Below are 16,375 nucleotides of genomic sequence, written 5' to 3'. Positions count from 1 at the left end.
CAGGTTAGCTAAGACAACCAAGCTGCCATCATAGAATTCTATGATACCTTGAATTTAAAAAAAAAAGAATTCCTTTTTTTAAAAGTATTTATCATATTTGCTTTAGAAAAATGTTCCCTTTCTGTGGCTTTCTGGAAAAGAAGTTGCTAAAGTAAAAGCTACCCTTTGTAAAATTTCCCTCTTGTAGCAAAACCAGAGGCAAGACTCTTGTAAGGGTTACCATTGCCGATACAACACATTTGACGGAAATAGGGGTGAAGTGGGGGGTCAGAAGGCATGTTCCTCGATCAGTTATTATATAACATGGCTGCTAGACCTATTACTAACATGACTGGTAATCTCCCCAAATAGATACCGATAGGAAAAAAATCCATCCAAATAATTGGACTTAAAGCCCACTCTATTGATAAGGCCCGTTCTGTAATTTCTGGAACTAGAAACCTAGACATCTCCCTGGGGCTAGGGTGACCGTGGGCTTTAGAAAATAATCTACTACCTGACTTTGCTGGACCAGAATAATCCCTTCCTACATTCTAAATCTTATCCTTATACCCACAGATAAACGTAGCCCCCTCACCCATCAAAGTGGCTTCTCATACAGCAAATGGCAACTATCACAGAGAACCACAACTAGACATAATGCAGAAATCAACAAATTGCGGGGCTCCTAGTAGACAGATCTCTATTGATTCCTTCATCTGTGGCTTATGAAAGGTCATGGAAGAGGTTATATAGAGTGATTGTAAGAGGAAGTATTCTGTGAGACAGTCTGTCCTAGAAATGGCTACATAAATAAGACTAGAACATTGGCAATGCAAACAGATGTGCTAGCTCGAGAAGGAGAAATCTCATGGGGCTGTACCATTAGACCAGAACTATAGCAAACCAATGCCTGATGGGAAAGGGAGGGTTCTCCCTTCTCCTGGGGATTAGCTAGCTTATTGAGCATCCAAAGTGATCAGCCTAGAACTATATACATGCGAACAATGAAAGTAGACTCCTGCAGGTTATATTTACATAGGTGTACATACAAGTTCATATGTGTACATAACAATAGTAAAGGAAGAAACAGCCACAGAGCATTAAAGGGGCTGTGCAGGAAAGGTGTCTTGGAGGGGATAGACAGAAGAAAGGAAAGAGGAAAATTAATATAATTTTGCTTTAATAGCACATTAGGGGGTGGCTTCAAAACTCAAGATGTAAGCTTGAAGTTACAATGTGCTGAAACACTTTGAGAGACAGACAAGCTGAGGCTCTGGGATTTTTTTTTTTTTTTTTGGAAGAACCACATCACCCTTTCCATGTTGCTTTAATTTCCTCAAAATATTTTTTCCTGTTAGTTGTATTTATTTTTCTCCAGGGAATAAGTCTTAGATTTTATTATCTGTCTCGGTACACATAAGCCCAGAACTCACTCTGGTTCTTCCCCCTACCCCCCCGGAGCTGGGGACTGAACCCAGGGCCTTGCGCTTCCTAGGCAAGTGCTCTACCACTGAGCTAAATCCCCAACCCAGAACTCACTCTGAAACCAAGCCATTGGCTCAAGAAGAATACAGTATGTTTCCTTGTTGACAGGAGACACACAGGTTATAAATGGGTCCTTTGAAAACTAAAGAAAACCGGAAGCCTTCTTCAAAAAGCAAAAAAGAAAACTCCTACCCTGGGGCCTTGAGAATACATCAAAATCAGTCAGGTAGGGTCACCTACCCATTTGTGTTTCGGAGAGCAGAAGGCTTCACTTTGATAAGATTATCCAAGTCATGGCTGTTTAAAATTGTAAAGGGGGGTGGGTTAGTAATGGTAATTTGGTCATGCTAGATCAATACAGCAATAGCAAATACTTCCCACAAGGAAAACAGCTGAAATGTGAATTAATGGCTCTAGTTTTACTACCTTTGGTCGCATCTGTTCACTGTAGGATTCCCTCTGATGCTGTTGTCTAAATCATGGTTCCTGTTGGTGGAATAATAGAAAAGTAAAGAAGAAAGTTAATAATAAAGCTATTTTAGAAAGGATGGGGCTTCAACTTTACTTGAAATAATGAAACAGAATATTCTTCCCAACCAAAATTCATTAAAAAATATTTTCTTACCTTTGGTTGTTTGTAAGAACATCAGCATTGACTTTGATGAACTTATCAAGATCTTGGTGTCTTTGGCGGGGGAAACAGAAGCATTAAGGGTTAGAGGCAGTAGGGTTTGGGGCTATCGTAAATGACCCTTAAAGGAGGAAATGGTTATAGTATGTGATGTACTGTTGTGATCAAGAACAGCAATGGTGTTTCCCACCTAACCCCAGGGCAGGAAGAATCATGCTCAGAACTTGCCCTGAGTCTGCACACTTCATTACCAGAACAATCTACCAGGGTGTACACCTTCAGCCCTCCACAGAGAGTTTTCTAAGACCTGACATTTGCACATTAGTGTTTTAACAGTATGAAGACAAAACTGATCCTCAAGCCTTTGCCATTTTAAAGATCATATCAATATTAAAATTAGGAGCCCCAAAGCAGAGATATCCTGAATGTAAGCCTAGCAAACAGATGTCCAGCAAGCCATCAAAACCCTGATTTTATGACTGAAGAACTGAGGGGGGCCCAGTTCTTTGTTGTTAGATGTACACTTTATAAAGCACCATCCTCCTAAGGATCCATGGTGTGACTGTCATCTCACCTACAAACCAGTCTTCACCACTCTGGACTTACATCCTCAAGCTCCTTGTCTTGAGGTCTAGGGAGTGGGCACTTAAAGTATCCATCTAAGCCTTGTCAATTATGATTATTAGCATGCACTGTCATATAAATCAATGAATGTCCTTGAGACTTCTCATACCTTCTTTTACCATGTTCTGATCACATCTCCCTTTCCTCTACCTGCTCTTAATGTGCTCCCTCTCTCTCTTCTTCCTGAATCCCCCTTCCCTTCCTTATTAGCCCCGTTCTACTGACAGTGACTTTTTCTTTTGTTTTGAAGGGTTTTTTTCTATATGAGACAAAATGCATAACTTTTCCTTCTTCGTTTGTGATGCTTTACTTAACATGATACTTTCTAGTTCTAGCCAGTTTCCTAGAAGCGATATAATTTGATCTTCTACATGACTGAATAATACACACACACACACACACACACACACACACATATATATATATATATATATATATATATATATGATCTATACACACATATATATGATCTATTTTCTTTATCCATTCATTTGTTGATGGGCAGGTAGGCTGTATTTCAGCTGCTGGGAACAATGTCATAGTAAACATGAGTGTGGCAGTTAGGAGCTAAGTGAGGGAGGCAGCACCCTTAGGGACAAGGGGACAAGTGTCTATATTTATATACCTTCAGTCATGGTTTGTATATGCTTGGGCCAGGGAGTGGCACTATTAGAAGTTTTGGCCCTGTTGGAGTAGGTGTGTCACTGTGGGTGTGGGCTTTAAGACCCTAGTCCTAGCTACCTGGAAGTCAATATCTGCTATAAGCCTTCAGATGAAGACGTAGAACTCTCAGCTCCTCCTGCACCATGCCTGTCTGGATGCTGCCATGCTCCCACCTTGATGATAATGGACTGAACCTCTGAACCTGTAAGCCAGCCCTGATTAAATGTTGGCCTTATAAGAATTGCCTTGGTCACGGTATCTGTTCACAGTAGTAAAACCCTAACTAAGACACCTTCTGTGTATCATTTTCGTTGACCTTTGCTAAAACATTTGGGGAAATAAGGTAAGTGTGCACAGAAGACTCTCCATCCATGTCTCTCTTAAGTTCTATGACCTGAAACCGAGACTGCTCAACAATGCTCCGGTTGTACTGAGCACGCTTGGCAAAGTGTCTGCCCTCAGTGTGATCCTCTATGTGAATATGCAGATGCTTTCTAAACAACATGGTTCTTCATTTAAGGAAACAATTGCTTTGGAAATGACTCCCACATTTTCCTTACCTACCTCAAGGTATAAATCTTCCTACACTCTCCTATTTTTTTTGTCTTGGCTTTTTTCTCTTTTTTTGACCTCTTCAGTCATCATAATACAAATCTCACTGCACTTAAGTGTCCTTTTTGAAGGCTTCATTTCCTCCCATGTGTATGCACAAGAGTGGAACAACTGGCTCATATGGTAGCTCTGATTTAGTTCTTTGAAGGAAGAGCATGACTTCCATAATGTCTGGACTAATTTCCATTCCCACAAATAGTGTCTAATGGTTGTTCTTGCCCCTTATGCTTACAAGCACTTGGGTATTTTGCTTGTTTGTTTGCTTATGATTTTGGTTTAGTGACTCAATTTATTTTACTTTTCATAATAGCCATTTTGACTACAGTAGAATCCAAAAGTAGTGTTAGTTTGCATTTTACTTATAATTTTCTTTGTTGTGTTATTGGGCATTCATACTTCATTTCAGAAGTATCTATCCAGTTCATTTGCCTACTTTAATTGGATTATTTGATCTTAACATTTTATAAATATATACTTAGAGAAACACATGTCACATGCCATGGCAAAAGATTCCAAGAGCGACGGACAGTATCTTTTTGCCGTACCATCTGGGGCAGCAGCTTGCTTGGCTCCCCTTCCCCCTAACACTGATCTAAAGGAGTGTTTTACTATCAAGATGATTTCGACAGAGCTAAACAGAGAGCCGCTTAGCGGTGAGTCACCAACAAAGTCTAAAGGAAGGAAACATTCCCCTCCCCCTCCTCTCCATGTGTGTCCATCACGGTTTCCACCACTGGAAACCATCTTCCCAGAGTTCTCAGATCTCCCTGTGCGATGGGAAATCTCAACCTGAATTTTTAATGTGTTGAGTTACCCTCAATAATAATATTTTCAATTTAAAAAAAATCTATCAATATATTAGAAAGAATGGTTGGCAAATGAGCACAACTAAAAACATAATTCCTCAAGATAAATTAATTGAAACCATTTAGTTACAAAATGGTTGCTACGAAGATTAAGTGAGAAAGGCTGGAAGACGTCTGTTAAGTCTAAACAATGACAAATATGGAAGCATTTAAAACCACGTGAACTTAATATATTAAGAGGAAAATGGAACAACAAGGGGTAAAACCTTGTAGAGGGAAGCGTGCATTTAAAAGTCACAGCTTGTTTACGTTTAAGATCAATCAAAATGGATTTCGGCGTGACTGCATACACTGTCCGAAAACATAATTTAGAATAAAGACAGGAAGTGCAAAAACTAATGTCAAAGCTTCTTTTTCTACATATTCCACTGAGCACAAAACAGTCTTGTTTGTCTAAAAGCCTAAAACCATGATATTCTATTAGAACCAGTATTATATGAAGCCCAGTGTAAACACACACACACACACACACACACACACACACACACACACACAAAGCGGGAGAGGGAGAGGGAGAGGGAGAGGGAGAGGGAGAGGAAGAAGTAGAGGGAGAGGGAGAGGGAGAGGGAGAAGTAGAGGGAGGGAGGGAGAGGGAGGGAAAGGGAGAGGGAGAGGGAGAGGGAGGGAAAGGGAGAGGGAGAGAGAGAGAGGAATGCCCTGACAACATTAGAACTTGAATATTTTCTATTTGATTCATTCTTCTGCTGTTTGCTTCTTGTTAAATTGGGTATAAACCCTTTAATAAGGAGCATACCCAAAGTCTGAGAAACAAAAGCCCAGCAGACAAAGACATGCCATGTGCTACCAGTACTTTTAAAAAGGCAACACTGTGTGAAATCATCGCCACAGCTAGGATCTAAGCGATGGCGCTAGAGTCTCTCAATGCTTGGCAGAGGCAATTTATCTCAGCTAATAGAAATAGGAACTGGAAACACTGCCCAGGCCCAAATCCTTCAAACAAAGGAATTCAATGTTTAAGTTTTATCCTGGGAAAATGTAACATCTTTCCTACTCAAGTCCATGATTTGTGTTACCAATGGGTGGAGCACCAGGTCTTCATGTTTTATTTCTGTGGAGGGTGAGGCTCTGGAGTGTATTGTGTTGCACACTTGTGGTAATGTCATCCATATGCGATCCTACAAGTGACTCTGTCAGACCACTGAGGGGCACTTCCCATTGTCCCACAACAGAAACCATGATCCTATCTTTGTCCCCTCCTGGATTTCCTGAGGCATTTAGTGAACCCTCCTTTACCTGAAGATTAAAGTCTGTGTGCTACGGAGTAAAGAACAGACTTGAGCAGGCAACCACAGGACCTTATTTATAGAGGACAGAATGTTCTGAGATCAACCCTCAGTGATGTGTCAGCGACGAGCTTGGACCAGACACTGCCTACAGCTCTGTCCTCTCTAACATCGTCCCCAGGAATACAAATGGTACTGGGTGTAATGTTATTACAAGAGCATTTTCCTTTCATTTTTCCTTTTAAATGAAACTCAGTGACAGTACATTCTACGTTCAGTCACAAGTATATGGGGGCTCCTAAATGTAATCTGTTAAACTGACAACCTATTATTGTCTTAAAGTAACATCTCTGTGCCCCTGGTACATAATTAGCTTTAATCTATGCTAATTGCCTGCTCTTTATAAGATCGAGTATGACGACCGAATTCTCTTTTTGGTGTCCACGGCCTGTAATTATACCGAACATGCAAGCAAATGAGACCTAGTGATAGCTGTGAACCCAGGAGGTGCTCGGTAATTCTTCACTGCCTCAGAAATCATGGAAACGCTATCTGTCTCCCCTTAGTTTTCTCTGTGACCCTGGCTAAACTGCTTAACCTTTCCGAGTCCTTCTTCTCCCTTCTACAAAACAGCATCCTGGTACTGAGCTCTTCAAAATCGTTCCCATCGACTGGGCTAAGATTTTCTGGGGTTCCTCCACTCCATCTCTAAGGCTTTACGGTTTTTAGAGGCGCCAACACAACCTGAAAACGGAAGTTTTGTAGATAGTCCTAAGATTTTATACAAAAAAAAATACATATGTAATGAGAACTGTACATAATCAGAGACAAATGCATTTAACCATCTTAGAGGCACTACTAGAAGAATTATTAAATTTAATTCACATCCCTTTTGTAAGCCTAAGCCCTCTAAAGACCAATAAGCCACATCAAATCTCTACACCTCCCCCCCAAAAAAACACTTTCCCACAAAGAAGTAAGTGCATCACTTACGAGGGGTTGAATGAGCCTTCTGGGTATATTTCCAGTTATCATTAATACATTTTATCATGAGGAAAAATAGCACTAATGCTTTACAAGCCGAATAGTGTTAGTCTCTGCCCAGCCATCACCCCACCTCCCTTCTTCATTGTTCCCACCTATTGCTTTTCTTAAGACTAAGAGAAGGCCCATTATATACAATTTTCATCTCTCTGTATCTTGCTATGTCTAAATACTGAAATTAACTTGTAAGTGTCTTGGTACATATAAAAATAATGATGGTATTTAAGAACTCATCCAATTTTCTCATAAAATGATTATGGTATTCATATTTGTGATGTTTAGTTAAGAAGAAAAACAAAAAAAAAGTAATTTTGCTTACCCAGCAGTAGTTTTGACAGCTTTGGGGCTTGTGTTAACAAGTTCATCAAGACTGTGTTGATTGCTAAAACAAAACAAAAGGTCAAAGACAGTAAGAAATCAGTGTGTATGAGTGTGTGTATGTGTTGGAATGTATGTGTGTGTGAGTTTATGGATGTCTGTGTGTGAGTGTGCAAGAGTGTATGAGACATGTATGTGAGTATGAGTGTGTGAGATGAGTGTGTGTGTATGTGAGATATGTGTATGTATATTTGTGTGAGTGTGTGTGTGAGATGTTTGTGTTTGTGTGTGTGTATGTGTGTGTGTGTAATAATACAGTTTCTACCTCAGATCATTAATTACTTTGGCTTTTGTTTTGTTTTTCAGATAGGGTCTCCCTACTTCCTTTGAAGAGAAATAGGCTGGTCTTCAACTCTAACCTCTGCTGAACCCTTCCGTTCTCAGAGTACAGGGATGGATAGGACCATCCTTCATAAAGAGGAGATTTATAAAGATTAAAACACACCCTGGAACCAAATCGCCAAGAAAAATGGGATCATACTTGATCACACAGCCCCCAAGCAGCACGCTCGCTCATTCCTTCCCCTGGTGTCCTTCAGGTGGAGCTCAGGACAGCTGCCCGGGAGCTCTGTGCACTTCCCTGAACTTCCTCCCTCTTCCTCTTGTTTGCAGGAGCCCCTTTCATGCACCAACATGGTTCTCACAGGAGCTTTTTGAGTGAGAAGTCGGAGTGTCTCCCACATGCTTTTGTCAGCTATTGCTCCAGTATGTAAACGGACTTCATTTCTCACAACCAGAAGTAAACTCAGCGCCACGTAAAAACACTCTAACTTAAGTATAAACCTGCTACGCTGCCAGTGTTCTCACAAGAAATATTAATTTCTTATATATTTAAATATTACTCCTTGTGATTGTGAGTCAGCAGCAAATGGATATTCTTCAGTTTATTCATTTTTATACACTTACAATTTATTAACTAAGAATTTGCAGTATTGGGCTGGAGAGATGGCTCAGTGGTTAAGAGCACTGACTGCTCTTCCAAAGGACCTAAGTTCAATTCCCAGCAACCACACGGTGGCTCACAACCATCTGTAATGGGATCCGATGCCCTCTTCTGGTCTGTCCAATGACAGTGACAGTGTACTCACATACATGGAAAAAATAAATAAATAAATAAATCTTTAAAGAAAAAAAAGAATTTGCAGTATTAACCGACTTCTGTGATTATGGTGTCACAAGAAATTTCTCAAGCAGTAATTACACAGAATTAGCATCAGGATTTTCATCTTAAACAATATTATAGTGAAATAAATGGAAACAATAGTAAAAAAAAAAAAAAAACCCAGTCTAGCAGTTTAAGATCAACAAATCATCTAAGTTTTTTATCCCCTCCTTTGAAACATCTTTACCCAAATAATCCTACTCCTTTTACGTTAACTGGAGAATATATCAGTCAATAATCTCCCAAAACTCACCTTTTGTTTGCTGAGGGGGTCACCTTCATAAGACTGTCCAGGCCTTGGCTCCTGAAAATACATTGCAATATCTAACAAGGCCATCGAAGAACAATGGTATTATAATTTTCCCTCTGAATATCGAATCAAACTGATATTTAGTAACTGAAAACTCCAGCATGACTTGAGTCCCCTTCTGAAAAATAAACTTTATTATATAAAATTTGCAAATAAACACACACACACACACACACACACACACACACACACACACACACACGACTAGCCAGACACAAAGTCAACAGACCACAGTGAGTTTTCTACAGTTAGTATGCTAATAGTTAGAACAGTCATTCTGAGCAGAGGCTGTGGGGCTCTGTAGGAGATTTTCTACTTCCAATGTAAAGTATTTATTCAGTCTCTGAATTCAGTGTCTGACAATAAGGTTTTATCCGTAGTGGCGTTGTGAAATCTCAGCACAACTTAGCACTAAAGATTCAGATTCACGATGGCGACATCTTCAGTTCAGCCTCACTACGATGACATCATTTATGCAGCTGAATTTAAGAAGTTGCTTCACTGCATTCTGGGTTGATTCCCCTCTCCCTTCCAATACTGTCTAGGCTAGGGATCTCCACTGACTAAGCCACGCCCCCTGGGTTAAATTGCTCCTGCGTGCTAATTTTCTTTTTTTTTTTAAATTTAGAGAATACTTTATTAGTTTTTGCAATCAAACCCACGTAGATAAGACCTTACATATTTAATACAGTGTGTTACCCCTGTACAAATGGAAAAAACTTACGTTCAACATTTCTAGACCAATATGGCTGTTAATTTCTGTACAGTGCCAACTCAACACAGTAAACGGGGATACTTTTTTCCAAAGTTGACAGCACAGCTAAAGTTTCAAAAAATTCAAATTATATATCTATATATATATCTATATATATATATATATTTATATAAAAAGACCAATAATAGCAGTGTGTTATGCATCAACAGCAGCAACAGCTTTTCCAGGTTCTGCAGTCATCTGAACAAAACTGTAGAGACATCCAGCACACTCCATTAAAAAAAAAAAGTAAAAAAACAAAACCCGAGAAAACAGCACAGTTCTGTTACTCTTGTGGTACCTGGCACCATTTTTTTTAAATTAGCTTCTCAATCATCATCTGGAAAGAAAACATTCTGAGCAACATCATTAAAAACATCTCTGATAAAGCACGGTCACTACTACGTATCATAAAGCAGGTACAAGCTATTTTACATCCACAGAGGTATGATACAGTACTGTCCTACATCTATAATACTAGAGGATACAATTTAAAAGGCATTATTTGAGACTTGATTCTACTTTTCCAGCAGAGGGCCCAAAGGATGGTGTGACACAGCTTTGTAAAGAAACATACTCTAGACAGGATTTCCTTTCACTAGTGGCACAGTTCTAAGGATTCATTCTCTCCATGAATGTCAGCTAAAACCGTTATTAAAAAAATGAAATATCCCTAAAACAAAACCGTATAACCACCGGATTCACATGAAGATGACCTAGTGGAGACAAGCTGGACCTCACCTTACCAACAAGCTATCAAATCTGTTATGTTTAAACAGTGAGACCTCCAAGGAAGGAGATGCCAAGTAGTGCTTCAAAGCTTCGGACCACAATCAAACACAGCATCCTTTTCAACAGAAGCAGAAGCTCATCTGAATATGCTCAAGGATGCTGACATCAACATTTAATCATCTCCTCACTCATCCAGGAAGAAGGGGAGATCAAACTTTATTGTGTTCAACCAAATCACCATGTTACAAAAATAGCAAGCTGCCATAATAAAAAATAAGGCTCCTCTATCCAGCACCAGATAGCATCATTTTACTTTCAAGCCTAGAAATTGCACACTTGTATATAAACCAACCGAAGATGAGGATTGAGAGTTCATCTTGGTGGATTTTTCCTTTGATGAATATGAAGTGTCCTTCCTTATCTTTTTTGATGACTTTTAGTTGGAAATTGATTTTATTTGATATTAGAATGGCTACTCCAGCTTGCTTCTTCTGACCATTTGCTTGGAAAGTTGTTTTCCAGCCTTTCACTCTGAGGTAGTGTCTGTCTTTGTCTCTGAGGTGTGTTTCCTGTAGGCAGCAGAATGCAGGGTCCTCGTTGCGTATCCAGTTTGTTAATCTATGTCTTTTTATTGGGGAGTTGAGGCCATTGATGTTGAGAGATATTAAGGAATAGTGATTATTGCTTCCCGTTATATTCATATTTGGATGTGAGGTTATGTTTGTGTGCTTTCATTCTCTTTGTTTTGTTGCCAAGACGATTAGTTTCTTGCTTCTTCTAGGGTATAGCTTGCCTCCTTATGTTGGGCTTTACCATTTATTATCCTTTGTAGTGCTGGATTTGTAGAAAGATATTGTGTAAATTTGGTTTTGTCATGGAATATCTTGGTTTCTCCATCTATGTTAATTGAGAGTTTTGCAGGATACAGTAACCTGGGCTGGCATTTGTGTTCTCTTAGGGTCTGGATGACATCAGTCCAGGATCTTCTGGCCTTCATAGTTTCTGGCGAGAAGTCTGGTGTGATTCTGATAGGTCTGCCTTTATATGTTACTTGACCTTTTTCCCTTACTGCTTTTAATATTCTTTCTTTATTTTGTGCGTTTGGTGTTTTGACTATTATGTGACGGGAGGTGTTTCTTTTCTGGTCCAATCTATTTGGAGTTCTGTAGGCTTCTTGTATGCCTATGGGTATCTCTTTTTTTAGGTTAGGGAAGTTTTCTTCTATGATTTTGTTGAAGATATTTACTGGTCCTTTGAGCTGGGAGTCTTCACTCTCTTCTATACCTATTATCCTTAGGTTTGATCTTCTCATTGAGTCCTGGATTTCCTGTATGTTTTGGACCAGTAGCTTTTTCTGCTTTACATTATCTTTGACAGTTGAGTCAATGATTTCTATGGAATCTTCTGCTCCCGAGATTCTCTCTTCCATCTCTTGTATTCTGTTGGTGAAGCTTGTATCTACAGCTCCTTGTCTTTTCTTTTGATTTTCTATGTCCAGGGTTGTTTCCATGTGTTCTTTCTTGATTGCTTCTATTTCCATTTTTAATTCCTTCAACTGTTTGATTGTGTTTTCCTGGAATTCTTTCAGGGATTTTTGTGTCTCCTCTCTACGGGTTTCTACTTGTTTATTTATGTTTTCCTGGAATTCTTTCAGGCATTTTTGCGATTCCTCTCTGTAGGCTTCTACTTGTTCTCTAAGGGAGTTCTCCACGTCTTTCTTGAAGTCCTCCAGCATCATGATCAAATACGATTTTGAAACTAGATCTTGTTTTTCTGGTGTGTTTGGATATTCCATGTTTATTTTGGTGGGAGAATTGGGCTCCGATGATGCCATGTAGTCTTGGTTTCTGTTGCTTGGGTTCCTGCGCTTGCCTCTCGCCATCAGATTATCTCTAGTGTTACTTTGTTCTGCTATTTCTGACCGTGGCTAGACTGTCCTATAAGCCTGTGTGTCAGGAGTGCTGTAGACCTGTTTTCCTGTTTTCTTTCAGCCAGTTATGGGGACAGTGTTCTGCATTCGGACGTGTAGTTTTTCCTCTCTACAGGTCTTCAGCTGTTCCTGTGGGCCTGTGTCTTGAGTTCACCAGGCAGGTTTCTTGCAGGGGAAAAGTTGGTCCTACCTGTGGTTCCAAGGCTCAAGTTTGCTCGTGGGGTACTGCCTAAGTCCTCTCCGCTGTGGCAGCAACCGGGAAGATCTGCGCAGATCCTTCCGGGAGCCTCCGTGCACCAGGGTTCCAGATGGCGTTTGGTGTTTTCCTCTGGCGTCTGGATGTGCACAGAGTGCAATCTCTTCTGGTTTCCCAGGCGTGTCTGCCTCTCTGAAGGTTTAGCTCTCCCTCCCACGGGATTTGGGTGCAGAGAACTGTTTATCCAGTCTGTTTCCTTCAGGTTCCGGCGGTGTCTCAGGCGCAGGGGTCCTGCCGCTCCTGGGCCCTCCCCTACGGGAACCCAGAGGCCTTATACAGTTGCCTCTTGGGCCAGGGATGTGGGCAGGGGTGGGCAGTGTTGGTGGTCTCCTCCGCTCTGCAGCCTCAGGAGTGCCCACCTGATCAGGCGGTGAGGTCTCTCTCCCACGGGGTTTGGGAGCAGAGAGCTGCTGTGGGCCGGGATCCGCGGGGCGCTAATTTTCTAATACATATTTATTGGGACACAGACACTCGGATTCATTTACTAGGTATTTTCTATTTGCTCTCACAGTAGTAGCAGGATTGTGTGGTTAAATGGAGATTGCTTGGGCTTCTCAGACCTGATTACTTGTTCTTTAGACCTTTGAGAAAAGCTGCCGGCTTCTGGTCTGGTCTATACAAACTTTATTGTACAGCTACACACTCTAAAACAGCATCCCTATTCAGAGATCCAGGAAATGGTCACAAAGAAGGCATGTATCTATAAACCATTCATATTAATACAATCCAACTGACATAGCCATGTATATTTATGGTCTGGTTATATTCCTTTGTTTACTTGACATGGTATGTCACAGGGAAAGTTCTTTCTATATGAAAGATAAATAACATATTAAAAATTTTTTTTCAATGAACCAAATGTGATTTTTTTTAATGGTCTCCTTGAATAGGACATAGGTCATTGGGAAACATTTGGGACACAATGGTAAAGACTGTAACTTGGATTTTTAGCATTTGTGTAATTCAGATCTGGAGAGGACAGAAGATCCCCCCACAGCTGGCTAACTAGGTAAGCTGAACTCTAGCTAGACTAGTCTAATCAAGAAACGTTGGTTTCAAGTGAGAGGCTTTGCTCCAATAATTTAAGGTGAGAGCTTCTGGGGAAGACTCATTGTCAACCCTTGACTTCTACATACAGACAATACATGTAGGAGCCCCACACATAGATCCATATACATGAGACAGATATACGCATGTGCACACCATTCACCCCCATGCACGCGCATGTGTGCATGTGTGCGCACACACACACATACACACACACATACACATACACACACATACACACACATATACACACATACACACATACACACACATATACACACATACACACACATACACACATACACACATACACACACATACACATACACACACACATACACACACATACACACACACATACACACACATATACACACATATACACACATATACACACATATACACACATACACATACATACACACATACACACATACACACACATACACACACACACACACACACATACACACATACACACATACACACACATACACACACACATACACACACATACACACACAGACACACACAGACACACACAGACACATACACAGACACATACACACACATACACACACATACACAGACACATACACACACATACACACATACACACATACACACATACACACACATACACACACACATACACACACATACACACACACAGACACACACAGACATATACACACACACATACACACACACATACACACACACAACTTCCTAACTTCAGAACTGGTTGGGTTTTAGACGAAGAGATGAACGGGAATAATGGGAGACCGAAGAACCTTTTGTCGTCTCCAGACTTCTACATCAGCTACCTGGTTTTGGAAGATCTTTTTAGGATGCTGCCTTATCCCATGGACATTTCCATTAGTGTGGAATACAAATGTTGCACTGGAATGAGTTCATCACTCTATCTTGAGGAAGTCCTGTCTCTACCACAGTCCCTATGCAGGGGCCCTGGGCAGGGGTCTCAGTACCAGCCTATGGCTGGGGGACACACTTGCTTCTCACTTTGCATCCCTTCTAGCAGATGTCTGTAGGACAGTATAAAGCATTTCTCTGATTTTTAAGAGTGAGTCAGAAAGAGAGAGAGATACATTTTTGAAAGCCTTACCCTTGATTAGCTCTGTCCGTTGCAGGAACCGCTTTGATGAAATTGTCAAGACTTTGACCCCTTAAGAATATAGAAGGAATAACCATATCAATTACATCAGATGGTTGAAATGATTTGTTAAAACAGATATACATTTTATTATAAAATATTTACTAAAACCTTGACACCAGCCATTTTGCTGAAATTTAGTGATAGTACCGTCTAGAACAGGCAGCCCCAGTTCTTCAGTTTGATGAAAAGCCCAAACAGACTGACTAGTCTGAAGGGAGATCTAGACTCATGTCTCTGGGTTCAAGCCTACCATGCTTGCTCCATTCTTCCACTAAAAGGACCCAACCAATAACAATGTTTTCAGTATTTATTAAGGAACAACTTAGACCTAAGTGGTCAAAGGTACCCTCACTGCACTAGAAATTAACAGGCAAAGCTCTCTACTCTCTCAATAATGGCACTTTCTCATAATTATCACTTTCACTTTCGATCAGCCAACTTATAAACACTGATTACCATAAGGCTACACAGAAGAGCATGTTAACTCTTACTCTCCAAGTCTTTTTCCTGCTATTGTATTCACCTTGATGAAATTACTAAGATCTTTGGAACTTTAAACAAACTGACCAAACAAAAACCCACTCACTAAAAATGGAATGAAATCAACTGGCCATTTTGCTTTGAATCCTATGAATCTGCATGTCCACAAGATTAATTTTACTATTAAGTTTTTACAGAAATCAATACTAGTCTAAATCTTCAGCTTATGGGAATTAAACTTTAACCTTTTTACAAATCATCAGTAAACTGGCTTGATTCTCAATTTCTTCTCAAAACAAACCCTAATATTGGGGCGCGACTGAGATTTTTCTTTCATTAGCTTATTTTGGAACAAGGCAATTGTTTACCCAAAAAGTTAGTCTTCCTCCAGAAGCATTCATAGTGATCCTGTAGCTGCAAACTAAGTGGCATTTTGATAATAATTTCCATTTGCAGCACTTTTGTTTCAAAGAGGCCTTATGACCATTGTTGCACTTGATCCTTCTTGCTTCCTGCTACCAAGGATAGGAAAAGCACGTGACCTTCACACTGTGACTGGTGAGCTGCTCATGGGCCTTGCTCAGAATCCCACCTAGTAAGCAACGAGCTTCATGTTTACCCAGCCTGAGTGTCCCAGCCATTCCTTTTGTAAGAGCTACATATTAACACAGGAAAGAAGAGAGGTAAGACATAATTCTCTTACCCTTTGCTACTTCTGTTTACTTCCAGAGTGACTTTGATAAGATTTTCAAGGCTCTGGCCCCTTTAAAACATTGAAGAAATGAAGTGGTTAATGATAGACCTTCAGTAGAATGAAACTATTATTTAAGGCTCAAAAACAGAATAAACACTCATTGAGATCACAATGAGTTAAAGGTGACTGTTCATGAATGGAAGGAATTACACACCACACACACACACACACACACACACACACACACACACACACATATATATCTCAGAACTCATTGAGTGAGACTTATGCAGACATTTGATAC

At 40.2% G+C, this 16,375-nt stretch overlaps 1 protein-coding gene across 4 annotated transcripts in view; it reads right to left on the bottom strand.

Annotated features, from left to right (window-relative positions):
- The window catches only part of Scel (sciellin), a 116,606-nt gene that overhangs the window by 20,567 nt on the left and 79,664 nt on the right, over nucleotides 1–16,375 (bottom strand). For 3 of the 4 annotated variants that reach the window (XM_006252428.5, NM_001108388.1, XM_039093532.2), the window contains 7 exons: nucleotides 16,081–16,140; nucleotides 14,847–14,906; nucleotides 8,945–8,995; nucleotides 7,471–7,533; nucleotides 2,093–2,152; nucleotides 1,894–1,953; nucleotides 1,708–1,764 (listed from right to left, as the gene is read on the bottom strand). In XM_006252428.5, the coding sequence (XP_006252490.1) occupies nucleotides 1,708–1,764; nucleotides 1,894–1,953; nucleotides 2,093–2,152; nucleotides 7,471–7,533; nucleotides 8,945–8,995; nucleotides 14,847–14,906; nucleotides 16,081–16,140 (411 nt within the window). The remainder of the gene's footprint in view (nucleotides 1–1,707; nucleotides 1,765–1,893; nucleotides 1,954–2,092; nucleotides 2,153–7,470; nucleotides 7,534–8,944; nucleotides 8,996–14,846; nucleotides 14,907–16,080; nucleotides 16,141–16,375) is intronic. The other variant, XM_039093531.2, reaches the window with a different exon arrangement.

Source organism: Rattus norvegicus, chromosome 15 (genome assembly GCF_036323735.1).
Source record: "Rattus norvegicus strain BN/NHsdMcwi chromosome 15, GRCr8, whole genome shotgun sequence".
NCBI lineage: Eukaryota > Metazoa > Chordata > Mammalia > Rodentia > Muridae > Rattus > Rattus norvegicus.
Note: the sequence above shows the minus strand (reverse complement) of the source record. Positions and strands in the feature narration are given on the sequence as shown.